The sequence below is a fragment of the Budorcas taxicolor genome, chromosome 10 (genome assembly GCF_023091745.1).
Source record: "Budorcas taxicolor isolate Tak-1 chromosome 10, Takin1.1, whole genome shotgun sequence".
NCBI classification, from domain to species: domain Eukaryota; kingdom Metazoa; phylum Chordata; class Mammalia; order Artiodactyla; family Bovidae; genus Budorcas; species Budorcas taxicolor.
This window is the reverse complement of record NC_068919.1, coordinates 45,700,709-45,719,350: the sequence shown is the minus strand read 5'-3', so window position 1 is coordinate 45,719,350 and position 18,642 is coordinate 45,700,709. Positions and strand designations below refer to the sequence as shown.

Sequence of the window (18,642 nt, the reverse complement as noted above, 5' to 3'; positions counted from 1 at the left end):
CTTGGCAGATATGTGTGATTTTGTGTGATGGTCAGTTTAGACCATTTGCCCATAGGATGCCCTGTATAGATTTTACTTTAGTGATTGGTGTACATTAACTGTACCTCCTTGAGATATAGATAACTTTTAGATGAAAGCTTCATCCTTTCATTATGTACTTCTCTTTAATGAGATAGAAGCGATATAATTATCTTGAATCTCTTCTTACTGCAAATAAAGGAAAATAATGCAAATATTATAAATAAAATGTCCTTGAGTATGCAAGTTGGAAGGGTAGCCCCTTTACCTCATGGTCTGAAGGAATGCTGGTCACAATATCACTGGTGATTCTGTTTTGCAGGTGCTGGGAGAGTCGATGGCAGGGATTTCGCAGAATGCCAAAACCGGGGACCTCCCTGCCTTTGGGGAGTGTGTGGGGATTGCGTCCAAGGCTCTCTGTGGGCTGACGGAGGCTGCAGCCCAGGTAAGGGACTGGTCCCCATGCCCCATGATGTAGGCCTTCCAGCCCATCCTGTGCCTGGTCCACGAGGGAGGCGCAGGGGGCTTCAGCCCCAACTCCGACCACCACCACTTAAACCATGGAAACCATGGTGGCTCTTTTGCTTCCTGAGCATTTAGGCAAAATATCAGCCAGTTAGCCCCAGGAAGAGACCAGACTGGAGAGGACCCTGAGTACTATAAAGCCAACATAAGGGTTCAGAGGCCAGCTTTTTAAAAAAGATTTTTTTAAGGTCATAGTTACAGATAAGTTGTTTGGGGTCGGGGGAGATGGGTACTACATAATTCAAATTCCCTCTGAGGCTTTAGAGTTACAAAAATCTTAGTCACGCTCTTTTTTAGAATCAGAGGGGAAAAAAATGAGATGCCATCACTCAGAGACGTGATCAGGCATGTTCCTGGCTCGTCTTTGAAGGTTCTGTGCATTTCCAACAATTACTGGGCTCATGTCACTGAACTTTCAAAAATGTCAGCATTCACCTTGAAGGATTTATCATCTGACAGTTACCTCAAGCCAGGAAGATGGTGTTGAACCAAAGAAAAACATCCCTAGTTTGGGGAGTGAAATTGCCTCCCTCCTATTCTGCCCCTCGCATCTCTGGGGAAATAAGCTGAGGTTAAAATGCCCCCTTACAGATTCATCTCTTCCCTGTTATTTGGCTAACACACTCAAAGCATTTGAAGAGAAGACCTTCTCTTCTAGCCTCTTGTCCTGTTGGAGACTAAATATTACCTTTATTTTGTTTCCCTGAACCGTCTTACTCATTCTTACTTACTGTTCGAAAAAATTGGCCAAAACACTAAGATACATTAGACTATGAGATGAGAAGCCCTCATGTAGGGCAGGTTCCAGGGTTGGCTTACCCAGCAATTCCACGCCATCAGTCTACACCCACTTGTTTTTTTTCCCTCTCCCGTCTGCCAGCTAAAGAGTAAGCTTCATGCTGAGCCTGGGCCTCCTCAGTCATAAGGTGGCTGCCAGAGCACTCAAGGCTACATGCATCCTTCATCATGTTCCCCTGGAAGAGCTTCTCGAAGAACAAGGAGACTTTGTTCCCCAAAGCCCATAGCAGACTCCTGCTGGCACTTCCCTGGCCCAAGCGAGCATCAGCTTGTCTGCCCCTAAACTCTTACTGATGAGGTGACTCTGACCACCTGGCACTGGGAGTGCCTGAGAATGACTGCTGCAGGCACACTGTGGGTCCAGGGTCCCCCGCAGGCTTATCTAGGTGCACACAGAGCCTGAGCTGTGGCCTTCTTCCTCCCTCCCAGGCTGCTTACCTGGTCGGCATCTCTGATCCAAACAGCCAGGCAGGCCACCAGGGCCTTGTGGATCCCATCCAGTTTGCCAGGGCCAACCAGGCTATCCAGATGGCGTGCCAGAACCTGGTGGATCCCGGCAGCAGCCCATCACAGGTAACCTGGGGCAGGGGAAGGGGGTGAGGAATGTCAGGTCTATGCATCCTTGAGCTCTTGGAGGTGGGTGGTACGAGACTGGGAGGATGAAGATTACTGCTTTTTCAGAGCTTGCAAGGCCAGCCAGATAATGACTTAGAGGATTATGGCAAAATATGATGAAGGTGAATACAGGTAGGTGCTTTGGAATGGAGTGCTGGAAGGCAGTCACAGTGGTGTAATCACAGCGAGATTCATCAGGAGGCTCACAGTTCCATCCATCAGTTCAGGGGAGATACATGGAGGGCTTGTTCTGTGCTCAGCACTGAGGGCCACCATGAGTAAGACCCAATAAGCTGGAATGATTGGGGTATGATGACCATGCCAGGATTGTCAGTGGTTTCTCTGAGGGGCTGTCAGGGGTCACTTCCTGGAAATAGTGGTGCTGAGCCAGGCCCTAAAGCTGGGTCAGAACCTGCAGTGCAAAAAGAGCCATAGAGACATTTGAGAACTAGGTAGAATTTGTGACTTTCTGTGATATTTCTGATACCCAAATGGCATGGATCAGATTCAGTAATTCCAGTGTGCTAAGTTGCTTCAGTCTTATCCAACTCTGTGCGACCTGTGCCCTCCTCCAGGGGATCTTCCTGACCCAGGGATGGAACCTGCATCTCTTATGTCTCCTGCATTGGCAGGCAGGTTCTTTACCACTAGCGCCACCTGGTAAGCCCAGTAATTCCAGCAGTATGTACTATAAGGAACAAGAGTGGCCTATATGGGCCAGCAGAGGCATCTCATGAGGGGCTCGTCCATGCTTGACCCTGGGACCAGTATCCTTGAGGCAAGAGAAGGACCCCAGTAAAGGAGATAATACAGGGACCACCTGGACCCCAAACAAGCATCAGTGTACCTGAGATGCCTCACCTGTCCAGTTAAAACCAAAGAGTGTTACCAGCCTCAGCAAAGTGGATCAGGCAGATTCAGAAAAGCAGTTGAGGTGGAGCCTGCAAAATTCTTGAGCCAGACCCCTTCATAAGGTGCCTACAGCCTGCCTGGGGGTGGGGGTGACACACAGCTGCACATAACTGTTAAGCACTTGAAATGTAACTGGTCCAAACCATGATGGGCTGTAAGTATAAAATACAGACCGATTTCAAAGACTTTGTATGATAAAGGATTATAAAAGCTTAATCTTCTTAAATTGATTACATGGTGAAATGAAATATTTTGGATATCTGAGGTTTAATTGAATATGTCATTTAAAGTAACTTCCCTTGTTTCTGTACTTATTTTAATGTGGCTACTAGAAATTTTAAAATTAGGTATGTGGTTTGCACTATATTTCTGTTGGGTAACCCCAGCCTAGGCCCTGGGCTATATCCCTCCTGGCTAGAGGTTGCAAAGCATACTGACAGCCTCTCCTCTAAGACCACCTGGAGCCCAGCCCACTCCCATCACCACAGCAGCTCCAGCTTTCTTTTTCTTTGTTTCTTCTTTCTACCTTAATAATTCTCGCCCTCCCCTTTCTTGCTGAGACTCTGGGGGTAGCAGAGCTAGAGACATGGGGTTTAGTTACAGCAGCCCTAGACGTGTGAGTTGGGGGAATCCATGGCTGGGGACCTGGGTGGACTTCTTTTGAACTGACCCCCTCTGCACTGAAGCATGGGGGCCCCCCAACCTAGTCCCTGCGTTGTAGGTTTTGTCCGCTGCCACGATTGTCGCCAAGCACACCTCAGCCCTGTGCAACGCCTGCCGCATCGCCTCATCCAAGACAGGCAACCCCGTGGCCAAGAGGCACTTTGTCCAGTCCGCCAAGGAGGTCGCCAACAGCACCGCCAACCTGGTGAAGACCATAAAGGTAGGTCACTGAGCTAAGACCTCAGGAATCTTTGTAACACCTGCTGCAGGTGAGAGAGAGGTATGGCAGTGAAGCTCGGCTCCTAGACTTGCTTCTAGTGAGGGGCAACTTCTCATTTGTTCTCGTGATTTCAGTCACTGAGGAGGAGTTCACTGGTGATGGACATAGTTTTTAGGAAAAACCAACAGCCTTGGTCTCTACGAACCTTCTGCATAGTGTGTAGGGAGGGGTAAGCTATGTGTTTGTGGAGGGGGACAGTTTTGAGGGGCCTTACCATGGTTGTTACATATCTCTGGACTAAGAGATAAGGTGGAAGAAGAAGGGAATGGGAAATTGCTGGGAAAATCGCTTTCATCTTTTAAAAAAAAAAATCTATTCTAGCCTATGATATCTCTTCCATTTATAGTTGTTTAAATGTTTTCAGTGGAGCATCAACTTCTTAAAATAGAATGTCCCGTGTCAATAACAAGTTCGTCTTTGTGATCGAGGTCATAAACAGGTGCGGGGGTGGGAGTGGCAGGTCAGGGTGCCCTGTGAGGAGGCACTTGCCGTAGCTGGGCTGTAGTGTTCGTATCTGGGTAGTCAGACTGTAAACCTGGCCTGCCCTACGTGGGACTCCAAGCAGAGGGCAAGCAGCTGACCAGGTGGGAAGACAGCCACCGTCTAGACAGTTGACCCCAGGCAAAGAGCCTCCAAAGGAGACCATAGAGGCAAGCTGCCAGTTCTGTGCAAACCAGACCTGCCGGAGGGAGGGGTGTCAGAGGGCTTGACTTTAAGGGTTTTCACAGTCGTGGAGGTGAGGTGAGCTGCTTTGTTGCTGGGCAAGTCCTGGAGGAGCGGGGCTCCCCTACCACCTATTCCCTCCTGAGGATATGATACCACCCTCCTCGTTCCTGCACTGTGCCTGCATGCCAAGTCGCTTCAGTTGTGTCTGACTCTGCGACCCTATGGACTCTAGCCCACCAGACCCCTCTGTCCACAAAGCCAATTTAATCTTGTAGAGAAATTAGTCAACAGGCTGGGCTGAGCAGAAGCCAAGGAGAGACTGTGCAGATGTTTAAACAGCCTTTTTAAAAAGTAAAAGGCACCTATTTGAAGATATAATAAGATCGATTGAAGATGAATAAATAAATTAAAGTTCATGCCCAGGTGCCCCCAGGATCCTGGTGGCAGCTCACTTTAATGAGCATCATGATCCATAGTATTAGAAATGAAGAAAGCTTACATTTTTTAGTATTTAATTTGAGCAAGGCCTGTTCCATATTTTGTAGATCTCTCATTCAGGCCACACAACCAACCACCCTGTGCTTATCATCCCCATCTTTACAGGAAGTTAAGTAACTTTCCTGGAGTGACTCAGCTAGTAAGGAGTGGATTGGAATTCAAACCCAGATCCCCTGCTCTTTCCAAACCCGCTCTCGCTCTTGGCCTGCAGAGTACATACCATGGAGAGACTAACCCCTCTCACCAGCCTGGGAAGAAATCCCTGGGTGTGTTTAGAGTGCTTGTGTGCAAGTTTGGGGAGATGCAGGGGTGGAAGACAGCTGTAGAATTGAAAAGTAGTGACATCATAGTTCGTTGCAATGTAATTTACTTACTTCAGTTAAACTTGACCATTTTCTGATCGTTTCAATTGTCAAAAAACAGGCTGTATTTAGATGGGCCAAGGAAGGGAAAAGGTAAGAAACTCTTCTTTACAAATTCTGCTGCTGCTGCTGCTAAGTCGCTTCAGTCGTGTCCGACTCTGTGCGACCCCATAGACGGCAGCCCTCCAGGCTCCCCCGTCCCTGGGATTCTCCAGGCAAGAACACTGGAGTGGGCTGCCATTTCCTTCTCCAGTCCATGAAAGTGAAAAGTGAAAGTGAAGTCGCTCAGTCACCTTTCTTTGCTGCCCCGTTCCTCGGTTTTCAGTCCTGACCTGTCTCCTTTAAGATCTCGTCTCCTCTTCAGATTCTGCTCACAGTGGCAAGCCCTCTTTGTAGCTCCCTATAGCCAGTGAGCTCTTGGGATGGCCTGAAAGCTAGGCCTGTGCATGCAGGCTGCTGTAACATGGGGGAGATTGAGGCCTCCTCCTCCGCCAGTACCCCAGGGATCAGTAGCAGCGCAGGAGGCATGGAAATGGCCCACTCGCCCCTCAGCTTGCTGCAGTGAGCTTGGCTTTTCAATTCCCATCAGGGGGCAGGCTTTGCTGAAGAAAATAAACTTTGTTTTTAATTTACTAATAGGAAAATGGTGAAGGTCCTTTCAGTGCAGCATACCATACTACATATCGAATAGATTTCCTAAGTTAAGGAGCGGTTAAGAATTCTGCCAAATAGCAGAACAAATAAATATTTAATTCTCTAAATGCTTGAAATGGCTGCCATCAAGGCTGCATTGTACTCTAAGTTCTGTACTTCTTAATCAACCTTATTTTTCCCTTTAAATCACAAGGGTACACCTAAGCACCGCACCTTTCTAGTCCTGAAGAAAGGGGGGAACCTCCCCCTTCCCGGAGGGGCATTGGAGAGCAGGGAGCAGATTACATCACAGTGGGTTATCAGCACCCATTAGAATGTCTGCCTCCAGGAATCATAAATCTCTACTGATGGCATTCTTTGTGATCCCAAAGCATGGCTCAGAAAGAATAAATGTGTGCACCCTCCTTCTGACCAGGCCCTGCTCTCGATGCCGGCCAAGTTGGAAGCACTCGGACCCCTAACCGTGGGTGCCATCTACCTGCTTGTCCCCACATGCACCCGTGCCGGCTTCTCCCTTCCGTCAGCTTCTTACCTAGCCTCAAATCAGATGTGGGGAATGGAATGTTATTTTAAATGTGCAGTCATTCAGGTTTGGATGCCAAGTAGAAGTTGTGCAACAACGGCTTCTGTTGCTCTGAGAAGCCGGAGCCCAGCCTTGCGTTTCACAGCAGAGTTGAAGCTCAGGGTTTTGCCATGAAGTACTTTCTGGGCGTCCAAAAGATACCAGGTCCAGCTCTCACTAACCAGTTTAAACTCGGCTGTAAGTATGCTTTGTTGATCATCCTTTTGTTTGAATTGGTAAAGTGGGTTTCTTGAGATAAAAAGGAGGGAGAAAAAAACCTCTTGGGCTTCTTATGCCTTTTCTTGTTGCCTTTTCTAAGGTCAGTAGGATGGAAGGGAGCCAGGGGTCTTGGATTCTGGTTTGAGGCATGAGTTTAGCCTCACATGTCACTTTCTAGGTGTTAGTTTTGTCACCTGGAACATTGGAGCTTTGGGATTAAGTGATCTTTAAGATCCCTTCTGGAGCTTCCCTGGTGGGTGAGCAATGAAGAACATGCCTGCAATGCAGGAGACCTGAGTTCAATCCCTGGGTTGGGAAGATCCCCTGGAGGAGGGCATGGCACCCCACTCCAGCACTCTTGCCTGCAGAATTCCATGGACAGAGGATCCTGGTGGGCTATAGTCCATGGGGTCGCACAGAGTCGGGCACAACTGAAGCGACTAAGCAACAGCAGCAGCAAGATCCCGTCTAATCCTTGAAATCCATGAAGCCTTGATTCTGTTGCACATGCAGACATGATTTCTCCCCCATCTCTGTGAGGTTTTGCTAAATAAGAAAATTCAGAGTTGCTGGCCCCGGGTAGAGAGTGCCCTTCTCCTGGTGGGGCCTGCTCATTTTGCTCAGTGGAGCCGTTGTTATGGCTGGGGTGCTAGTCATTACGTGACGTGGAATGTATCTATGAAAACTTTCATGCCTGCCTAAAATTTACCTGTAGCCAGATCTAAGTATTCAGTTTACTGGGGAGTCTCAGCCATCCCCAGAAATAACTGAAATAACTGAACTGAAAATAACTGAAATAACTCTCCATGAAAACTGAAATAACTCTCCATGTAAACAAACCATCCTTTCTGACGCTTGGTGCTTTTCCCTCTTGAAAATGAACAACAGTGCTGGATTGGAGCTTGGCATTCTAGTCCACAGTCCATACTATTCAGGGTCCCGCCCTTGACCTGCAATGGGCCACATGATTTATGATTTTAGGGCCCATGCTCAAAAAAAAAAAAAAATCTTTTCATCATCCTGTTGATGCAGTTGATGAAACTGCACAATTAGAAAAACCATTCCTTGGAATTGACCTGGGGTAATCATCTTGACATTTTTCGTAAGTTCACCTGAAGTTTGGTGACATGATCAGAAATCTGCCTTCCTAATAGACTGAGGGCGTTGTCGAAAGCAAAGCAGAGGATGGGAGGAGAGCAGAAAGGGCAAGAGTAGGAGGAATAAGTGGCACCGCCCAGAAGCTGGGCATCTTCCACTGAGCTGGAAGGGCCTGACCTCAAGCAGTCAGTGATGGTAATAGTGTAAGATCATGAGAACAGCGGGATTGCTCACTGCCACATCACCAGGGCAGTGCTGCAGGGCGGGTAACGGGTGGTGCTAACTTAACACTTAGTGAGCACATGTGGCAGTCAGAATTGAAGCCATCAGTGTGAGTAGCAGGCACGTTGGATTTCCACTGGGCCTGGAAGAACCGCAAAATGGGCAAGGTTGGGTCAAGGTCAGTGCCTGTCTGGGGGAGAAGGGCATGAGCAGAGGTGAGCTCTGCACAGTATTAGCAAAGATACTAAATTAACCAGGCTTATGGGAATTCCTCTGAAAATAGTAGCATGGTGGATGTATAATTACTGTCCCAAGTTGCCAAGACTTGACTGGAATATTGTTGTTATTCAAATAGCCTTTAAATCTCATCATGCCTGCCTCCTCTTGCCGTGTTGAAAAATAGAAACATTCGCATCTCAAATCCAGTTTACGTCCTAATGCTGGTGCCTCTGGCTTTTTGCTCACTAATTGTCTAAACTGACTTTTATATACTGCTCATAATGGTTACATTAAAAGTTTGGTTGGTCATTTAACAAGGAAGTGTATGTTATTCTACAAGCGTAACTGCCTTCTCAAATGTAGCCCTTTGCTGTGAGGCAGGAGTGCTGTCACTGGATCACAGACTGTTGGTTCTAACAGTCTTGGACTTGAGAATGTGGCGTCCAGGGTTGGGGAACTTTGGGTCCGGGTGTTAACCCTTTGTGGGCTGGCCTGGCATGCGTCACAGGCTGCTTTCCTGGGTTGGTTTCCAGGAAGGCTGTTAATCGGTGATGTGATGACTCATTCAGTGCTCTGGTCACGTTGTTATTGTTCAGTCACTAAATCGTGTCCAGCTCTTTGCAACCCCATGAACTGCAGTACACCAGGCTTCTCTGTCCTTCACCATCTCCCAGAATTTGCTCAAATTCATATCCATTGAGTTGGTGATACTATCTAACCATCTCATCTTACACCCAAGGCAAAAGGAGAAGAGGGGTATGGTATTAATCCTGCTAATTTTAAAAAGAAATAAGCTTTGAAAGCATAAGATACATAGACCAAAAAATCCATATGTGTAGAGTTCAGTGAATTTTCCTAGGCTGAAGAAGCCTAAGTAACTGCAGCCACATGAAGAGACAGAATATGGCCAGCCCCCAGAAGCCCACTTTGTGCTCCGTTAGTCTCGCTGGCTCAGAAGGGCGATCTGACAGCCAACACTCAGAATTAGTCTCACCTGCCTTTGTACTTTGCACAAATGGAATCATATCATGGATATCATATTGTGTCTGACATCGTTACCTAAATATTACAACTGTGAGATTTGTCCATATTTTAGGAAATTGTTCTAGTTTTTTAAATAGTTTAAAATAGTTTAAACTAGTTCTAACTCTAGTTTAAACTAGTTCTAACTCTAGTTTAAAATAGTTCTGTTTTTTCTCCATTGCATTCCATTTTGCTCATTTCAGAATAGCAGATACAAAAGTCCTCCCTCTGTCAGTTATTCAGGGATGTCTGGGTAAACTTAGAAGTTCAAAGTGCTACGCAGTGTGAAAACCTGTATTTTTATAGTTTTGGAGGGAATAGAATTAACTGGAGTGGAAATGGAGGGGCCAAAACATAGTTTCAAAAGTAGGGAAGAAAGTGACTCAGCTGCAAGGTTTGGTAGCATGACTGGGGAGTGGATAACAAGGCATCCTTTGAATCATGTGAGCAGGAAGTTGATGGACTGTGAGGCTGGCTGGCCTGTGAGCCATATACATTCAGCTTTATTCCTTATCATTGCTCAATTAGCCACTCCGCTTGCTGGCGGAGATCCTGCTCGTCAGTTCTTATTCCTTGTTTATGAATTCACCAGACCTTTTGAGTATTCCCACTGAACCTTTTCACTGGGCGGTGATTGCCGTGGCCCAGGAGTGATCTCTGTGTCTGCCCGCATCAGGCCCTGGATGGGGACTTCTCCGAGGACAACCGCAACAAGTGTCGCGTCGCCACCGCCCCCCTGATCGCAGCCGTGGAGAACTTGACGGCATTTGCCTCCAACCCTGAGTTTGTCAGCGTCCCTGCCCAGATCAGCTCCGAGGTAGGGAGTCTTCACAGCAACAGTGACACTGAGGCCTGTGGCTAGTTTTGTGTGTCCCTGAACGGAACGAACAGTTAAGAATTCAAAACCCCTCTCTGTCAACACATAGGGCACTGTTATTTTGTCAGTGATGACACGTGCAGTTAATGAAACTATGTTGGTATATCTCTCAAAAGGTGATGTCTTGGTTTTATATGTTGAGAACAATCTCTGGGCAGTTTGGGGCTGATTCTTGGTATATGTCAAACTCAAAAATGATACTTAAAGATTGGATGTATTCTCCCCAAGTTCTCCATGTGAGAACAGCTTCCATGGTTCCCTTCCCTCTGTCTTGATAAAGAACATGACCTTCCTGGGTCAAACTCATTCACTTAATCTGTGTGTCCTGTGCTTGACTTCTGCTATCTGGTCCCAGGGCTCCCAGGCACAGGAACCAATCCTGGTCTCAGCCAAGACTATGCTGGAAAGCTCATCGTACCTCATCCGCACTGCCCGCTCACTGGCCATCAACCCCAAAGACCCGCCCACCTGGTCTGTGCTAGCCGGACATTCCCACACTGTGTCTGACTCTATCAAGAGTCTCATCACGTCCATCAGGTTAGTGTCTCCTTCAGAAATTGCTTGCAGCCTGCATCTGACAGGGCGGGAGGGGGATAAGCCCATCAGGACTTTTATTTAATAGCAATGTTATTGATTATTGTCATCATTTTTTTCTTCTTTACCTCTTTGGGACCAATGGTAGCACTTATCACAACAATACAAATATTAGCTTAAGTATTTGTTATATGGTAGATACTATTCAAGGCATTTTACCTGTATTAAATTTATGTTTATCATAACAACCTTGTAAAGTAGATGCTGCTATTATCTCCCTTTTCCTGATGAGAGAATTCAGAAAGAAATTTAGATAACTTTCCCCAGGTCATCCCCAGGTCTGATTGCTTTAGCCTAAGTCCTTCTAACCATTGTACCATATTGTCTATACCTAGGAGCTTAGGCAGAGAGCACCACTGTATATTGAGCAGAATTCATGGTTAACTTTGGGATTCCCTTGTGGCAGTGGCAACCCACTCCAGTACTCTTGCCTGGAAAATTTCATGGACGGAGGAGCCTGATAGGCTACAGTCCATGGGATCACAAAGAGTCTCGGACATGACTGAGTGACTTCACTTTGTACTTTGTACTTTTGTCCCTTGTGGCTCAGCTGATAAAGAATCCACCTACAATGCGGGAGACCTGGGTTCGACCCTGGGTTGGGAAGATCCCCTGGAGAAGGCTACCCACTCCAGTATTTTGGCCTGGAGAATTCCATGGACTGTATAGTCCATGGGGTGGCAAAGAGTTGGACATGGCTGAGCAACTTTCACTTTCACTTCATGGTTAACTTACCTTGCTGATAAGACAAAAAGAATATTCTAGGTCCTATGGTAACTCTTGGCATCCCTACCCTCCTTGGTGATAGCAGGAGCCTGAAAAGTTATTCCCTGCGTAGATAAAACATTTTTGAAGTTGACCAAAGTTAATCGCCCACAGTATGGAATTGCGTCCCTTTCCTCAGTTATATTTTGTCTTTCAATTGCTTTTAAAACTTAGGATTACATCAACTTTCTAATACCTTGCGAAGAAAGATCCACTAAACATTTTAACTCCTGCCATAGCCCAGGACTTTGTGAGTAGTATGCAGTGTAGAGAGCATAGTATATTTACACTGGAAATGCACTGATTTTTGTTTTGTTTTGTTTAAATGATGTTTCTATGTTTAAGCCACTGAATGGAGAATCCAGTACCAGACTGTTTCATTTGCCTGGCAACCTGCCTGAGATGCAGGACACCACCCTACCTTCCACCATAAATAAGCAGACTGAGCACAGGTGTTAAATGAAGAAATGCCTGGGTTCTGCAGACAAGCATTCCCGAGCAAAGGTCAGGGATGCACTTGCTAAAGCAATGGAAATGGAAAGTGAAGTCGCTCAGTCGTGCCCGACTCTTTGCGACCCCATGGGTAGTAGCCTGCACCAAGTTCCTCCGTCCGTGGGATTTCCAAGGCCAGAGTACTGGAGTGGGTTGCCATTTCCTTCTCCAAGGAATCTTCCCAACCCAGGGATCGAACCCAGGTCTCTCACATTGTAGACAGACGCTTTACCGTCTGAGCCACCAGGGAAGTCTGGTGGGGTAGAAAGTAGACAGCGGCTCCGGGCCCGCTAGTGCTAGAGCAGGCTGTGGGGCTTGCCCTTCACGGAGCCTTTGTTCAACTTGCCCTGTCCCTTCTAGGGACAAGGCCCCGGGACAGAGAGAGTGTGACTTCTCCATCGACAGCATCAACCGGTGCATCCGGGACATTGAGCAGGCCTCGCTGGCGGCCGTCAGCCAGAGCTTGGCCACGAGGGATGACATCTCCGTGGAGGTATGTGGGGCTGTTTGGTCAGCCTGAAAGCCTGTGGAAGGACTGAAGAATCCCAGCGCCAGGCTTTGGGAATGGGGGAATAGCACCAACACATTGTTGATGCAAGAGTTTCATCATTGGACCATCTTCCTCTGGAACCAGCCTGGGAAGTTGTTGGGAGGGGGTAGGGCACATGTGGAGCAGAGAACAATGCTTTGGTGAAAGAACATGTGTACTGCGGCTAAAATTTGGGAGGAAATAATTATTGTCAAAGAAAAGTATATCAGTAAGTGGAGTTACCATATTCAGTTGAATACCTCAGTAGAGCAGACCTAAGCATGTTAATTTTGAGTGCTTCCCTGTCATATTTCAGCAATATGCTTTTTGGACTAATGGGCAAATTCAGTACTCAATGCTCTGTGTTTTGTCCATGAAGAGATCAAAGATTCTGCCCTTATTACTCAATATTCAGAGTCACTTTGTCCTCTCTTGCCCATTATTTTGAAGTTGAGAATAGACTTTCCTACTTTGCTCCCTTGAGTTTTTTCTATTACTTATTACAAAGTCCCCTGATTCATACTTCTTTTTTTCCTGTGTGAAAGTGCCTGAAACTCAAGGTGCTTAATAAATATGGATGGTCTATTGACTGATGTTTCCTTCCTGATCCAGAGCTCATCAACAATAAACTTTGGGGTCCTCCCTGGTGGTCCAGTGGTTAAGACACTGCCTTCCACTGCAGGGGGCACAGGCTCAGTCTCTGGTTGGGGAACTAAGATCCCACATGTCGTGTGGGATGGCCAAAGAATAGGGGAAAAAAGTGAACTTTGGCCTGTCTCTAAGCAGGGTCTTTAGTTATAATCAGTTATTTTTATTAATAGAACTATTTCACTCCAACTTTACCCATCTTCCCCATTTCCAAGGAAAGAAAGAAATAATATCCATTCTCATTCCATGTGGAATGTTAGAATTATTGTTAACTTATTATTAAAGTAGAATATACATAAAAACAGTTGCTAGTCATATGTGTACAGCTTCATAGACCGCCACCAACTAAGCACATTCTGTAACTAGCACCCTGAGCAAGAAACTGAGATGATGAGCAGCCCTCCCACTTCTTGCCCTCCCATTCTTTCACCACCCTTCCAAAGTATATCCTCTGTCTTGACTTCCTCCTTGGGAAGAAAATCCCTTCCTTTTATATGCATGTGCTTCCTATTTATACCATATTTAATTTAACAAGACAACCTTGCCTGGATATTCTTACATTCTTAACTGCAGTTACATTATGAGTGGGAAGACCAGAAGTAATTTGCTAAATAAGACCCTTGAAAGTGTGGAGGTTTCTTTCCACCCACCTCTATCACTCTTTTTCCTTTTTTCATTATTTACCCAGGATTTTGTTTCCAAGCTTGTGGGTTAGGTTGCTCCTCTCATTGAGTGAACTCTGCTCAAAGCTCACCAGCCCATGTGCAGCATTGCTGGGTGGGAGAGTAGCCCAGATGTCCTATTTAACAGGCAGGACATTGTCACTTCTTTAGCAATCACCCCATTCCGTGCTGGCATGTGCAAACCTGAAACACCCAGCATTCTGACCTAGAAATCCTGTCTGTCTCGGAAAGCTCCATGGAAGATTCCCACTGAAGGATCTGATCTTTCCCACTACCAGTTAGCACTCTCCCTCTTTGAATTCCTCACCCCCTTCACACTTCAGAATCATCTAGGCACCTTTCCCTGTCTCTTGAGAGCTCAAGTTCAATTCTTTGGGATGGAGAAGTTAAACTGTCTCTCAAACCTGAGAAGAAATGCCTTGAGGGTGCCATTTTCAACAGTGGTATCCACGTCACCAAGGACAGTGCATAGAGCGCCTGACCAAAGCCTAGTGGGCACCTCATCTGACATTTTCATTGTATGGTGTCTGGGAAATAGTCCGGCTTTAAGAGCCAATATCATTTTTAGGTTACCCTCCTCCCCATTCCCTGCTTTAGGGGTTCTTAGTTCTGAGGACGCAGCAACCTGAATATTCCCTCAGACCCCAAGGCAGTTCCTTCTATTTGGACATAGTTGTTTTCCCTTATTGGAAAGCCACCACAGTTCCGCTTTTCCAGTAATGATGCTGAATAACCCAAAATAAAGATACCACTAGCACCAGTTGAGTGAGAAGCCAGTAGCAAAAGTGTTCCTAGGGCCCACCTCATGCCCCTTATTGGTAGAACTAGGGGGTCTATCCCAGGGGAACCGAGGGTCCCTGGGAGGGCTAGAGTGGAACAGTGGCTGGAGGGTACGCTCAGGCATTTTGACATCCAGTTTTTTGTGACCTCCCTTATCTTTCACGTGGGCCTTTTTAAATCAGTACAGCTACGTGGGGAGCCATTGTGGGGTGAACTTGACAGATCTGTCTCCTTATCAGGCTTTGCAGGAGCAGCTGACTTCAGTGGTCCAGGAAATCGGGCACCTTATCGATCCCATTGCCACAGCGGCTCGGGGAGAAGCAGCTCAGCTGGGACATAAGGTAACAGACGCTGGGTGCGGGGACCCTGCCAAGAGTGTGCAAGGAGGCGGGGGTGGCGGGGAGAGAGGATATTGATTCTGTTGCTCTTGTTCCTCAAAGGTTCTTGGCCGGTGTTAGAGCCAGGTCAGTGCTGGCCTACATTAGCGAAAAGACCACTCAGCCTCCCTTAACAGCTTCTCCAAAAATGACCCCCTCAAGGATCTCTTTTCACTTGGCATTGAGACAAAAACTGCAGGGAACTTTTTCTGCGGCTTCCCAGGTAGCACTAGTGGTAAAGAACCCGCCTGCCAATGCAGGAAACACAGGAGCCTCACGTTCAGTCCCTGGGTCGGGAAGATCCCCTGGAGTAGGAAATGACAGCCCACTCCAGTGCTCTTGCCTGGGAAATCGCATGGACAGAGGAGCCTTGCAGACTATCATCCATACGGTCCCAGAGAGTCAGACACGACTGAAGCGTCTGAGCACTTAGCCATGGTCAGACTTTGAGGTTACAAGGCACTTACAGTTACTTCTTGCTCTTGCTCTTCCCTGGAACAAGCCAGAGACTGAACTTGGCTTTCCTGGCCTGGTGTCTGCCGTTTTTCTGCCCTGGCTGGCCGGCCTCCTCCCAGTGTGTTTAGGACACAGTGTGCCTCCACGGTTTCTGGTATTGTGTCCATTTTCAGACATGAGGAAGCAAAGCAGACTTTCAGACTTCCCCCTCGATGGCTAAAACTTCCGTGTGGCCACTCTGTCAGCCCTTCAACTGAGCACTCAGACCCACGTGGTTTTAGGCACCGCATGACGCTTTGCCTGTTTGGGGTCATTTTGCAGATCCTTCAGGGAGCATTGGCTTGTCAAGCAAGCAGCCTGTGCCTCAGCAGAGAGAGGACAGACGTTGGATTTTTAACAACATGCAGGGCTTCCTAGCATTTATCAGTGCCACCATCAGCATCAATGTGCAGATCAAGAAATCCAGTAGCCAAAACGTCTCTGCAGGTATTGATTTTAAAAAATCAATATTCCTGCCTTTTCACATTACCTAAGGGCCTACTAAGCTTCCTGCCGGTTGTAAGGAGAGGTGTTTGAGATTTAAAATGGCCAGTGTTTCTCTGCCATTTCAAGTGTGGCCAATTTCATTTCTCAACTGAGCCCCTTTATGATAAGAAAGGGCTTGTCCACCGGTGTGAAATGGGTTGCGAGGGTGGAAGGACAGGCCTGGAGGCTGGCGTACAGTGTATGTGACTACTGTGGGCAGAATAAGTTTGGCAGAGGAGCTGAACTTTGTTTCAGCAGTTACTTTTATTTAACATATTAATTTTATTTTCTGGCTGTGCTGTGTCTTCATTGCAGAGGAATTCTAGCTGCACAGGCTTCACATTGCAGTATCTTCTCTTGTTGGGGAGCATGGGCTCTAGAGCTTGCAGGCTCAGTAGTTGTGGGCTTAGCTGCCCCGGTGGCACATGGAATCTTCCGGGACCAGAAATCGAACCTGTGTCCCCTGCCTTGGTAGGTGGGGTAACCACTGGGTCACCAGGAAAGTCCTCGACAGCTGCTTTTGATGCCAGTAGGAATTTCATAAGAAAATCTTTCTAAACTTCCAGGGTAACATCTTTATCTCTGCCTGTATGTTGTTTGTGTGGAAGGTAATTCCTCTGTCAGTGGGTGGCCTGAGAAGAAAACTTACTTGTGTCACTTGAGTTATCAATTGATTCTTGGCCCCTTGGCTAAACAAGGCTCATCTTCTGAAAGGGAGTTCTAGACAAAGGTAGCCTAGGGGCCCTTGGTCCACACAGATCGTGGGCTGATGGTTAATACCCACCTGGTTCCAGTGTTTTGTGGAAGTGCTCATGTGGGGCCCCAATTCAGCAGCTTCGGTACCAGTTGGAGTGATAAAGGCAGATTCTCAGACCCCACCTGGATTGGTTTCCCATGGCTGCTGTGACAAAGTACCACAAGCTGGGGGGCTTAAAACAACAGAAATTTAATCTCTCACAGCTCTGGACTCCAGAAGCCCAAAATCAAGGTGTTGGCAGGGCCACAAGTTTTCTGCAGGCTCTGGGGAGAATCTGTTCTTTGCAGCTTCCTGCTGGTGGTGGTTCTTGGCCTTCCTTGACTAAATCTTGGCCAGTCTCTCTCCCTGGCCACTTTTTTGCCCACTTTTCTGCCTTCCCTTTTCCTGTCTCTTCTAAGGACACTTGTCATCAGGTTTTGGGCCCACCCAAGAAATCCAGGATGATCTCATCTTCGTTGCTGTGTTGTTCAGTCACTAAGTCGTATCCGACTCTTTGCAACTCCCTGAACTGCAGCACACCAGGCTTCCCTGTCCTTCACCGTCTCCCAAAGTTCGCTCAAACTCATATCTATTGAGTCAGTGATACCATCCAACCATCTCATCCTCTGCCACTTCCTTCTCCTTTTGCCCTCAGTCTTTCCCAGCCTCAGGATCTTTTTCAGTGAGTCAGATCTTTGCATCAGGTGGCCAAAGTACTGGAGCTTCAGCAGCAGTCCTTCCAGTGAAGGGTTGATTTCCTTTAGGATTGACTGGTTTGATATCCTTGCAGTCCATGGACTCTCAAGGGTCTTCTCCAGCACCATAATTTGAAAACATCAATTCTTTGGCGCTCAGTCTTCTTTGTGGTCCAACTCTCACATTCATACATGACTACTGGAAAAACCATAGCTCTGACTATACGGATCTTTATCGGCAAAGTGATCTCATCTTAAGATCCTTAAATATTCATGCAAAGACCCTTTTGTAAGATCACCTTTACAGGCTCCAGGGTTTGGACATGGACATACCTTTGGGAGGGGTCACCATTCAACCCACTCACCTTCCCTAGGCCTAGGGTCTCTCAACATGTAGCAAATACTCAAAATTCTGTTTTATTTTAACTTCTGTGCTAACTCACATAAGGAGGTTTTCTGTTCTGTCATGTCTCTAAGAACAGAAGGTGTTGAAGTCCTTGCCAGACTTCTTAAATACAGGAAAAAAATCCCATCCCTTTCAAACCTTTGCCCCACAATATGTGAGGAATAAGGACCCCTAGTGCTTGCTATACTATATGGAGGCCGATGCTAAGGCCTTTACATATCCTGACTTAATCCTTGAGAAATCTGAAGAAACTTACTTACATTTTACCAAGGAGAAAACTAAAATTTAGTATTAATAATAGGATGGAACCTGCCTAAGATGTCTTAAAATGGAATCAGTGGGGAGGATTCGAATCTAGAGGCTTTGCAGCTACAGCTTACTCCCCATCACCCCACCACCCTCCCTCCCTGAGGCAGTCAGGCACGTGGTTTGCTATGTTCACTTATGCTCAGCGCATAGCATTTTATAGTTGCATTGAAAAAATGTACTTAAAAAAAAAAAAATATATATATATATATATATATATATATTTACTTGGCTGTGCCAGGTCTTACTTGCAGCATACAGGATCTTTAGTTGCAGCATGTGGGATCTGCTTCCCTGACCAGGGATTGAACCCAGGTGCCCTGTATTGAGTCTTAGCCACTGGACCAGGGAAATCCCTAAAATGCACTTTCAAAATAATAAAGTGTTAGTCACTCAGTCACGTCCAACTCTTTGCAACCTCATGGACTGTAACCTGCCA

General features: G+C 46.8%; 1 protein-coding gene across 2 annotated transcripts in view; it reads left to right on the top strand.

The window, feature by feature from the left end:
* TLN2 (talin 2) overlaps positions 1 to 18,642 on the top strand; it is a 499,959-nt gene that overhangs the window by 397,966 nt on the left and 83,351 nt on the right. For both annotated transcript variants that reach the window (XM_052646966.1, XM_052646965.1), the window contains exons 35-41: positions 341 to 463; positions 1,771 to 1,914; positions 3,590 to 3,751; positions 10,011 to 10,151; positions 10,567 to 10,748; positions 12,423 to 12,555; positions 14,942 to 15,043. In XM_052646966.1, the coding sequence (XP_052502926.1) occupies positions 341 to 463; positions 1,771 to 1,914; positions 3,590 to 3,751; positions 10,011 to 10,151; positions 10,567 to 10,748; positions 12,423 to 12,555; positions 14,942 to 15,043 (987 nt within the window). The remainder of the gene's footprint in view (positions 1 to 340; positions 464 to 1,770; positions 1,915 to 3,589; positions 3,752 to 10,010; positions 10,152 to 10,566; positions 10,749 to 12,422; positions 12,556 to 14,941; positions 15,044 to 18,642) is intronic.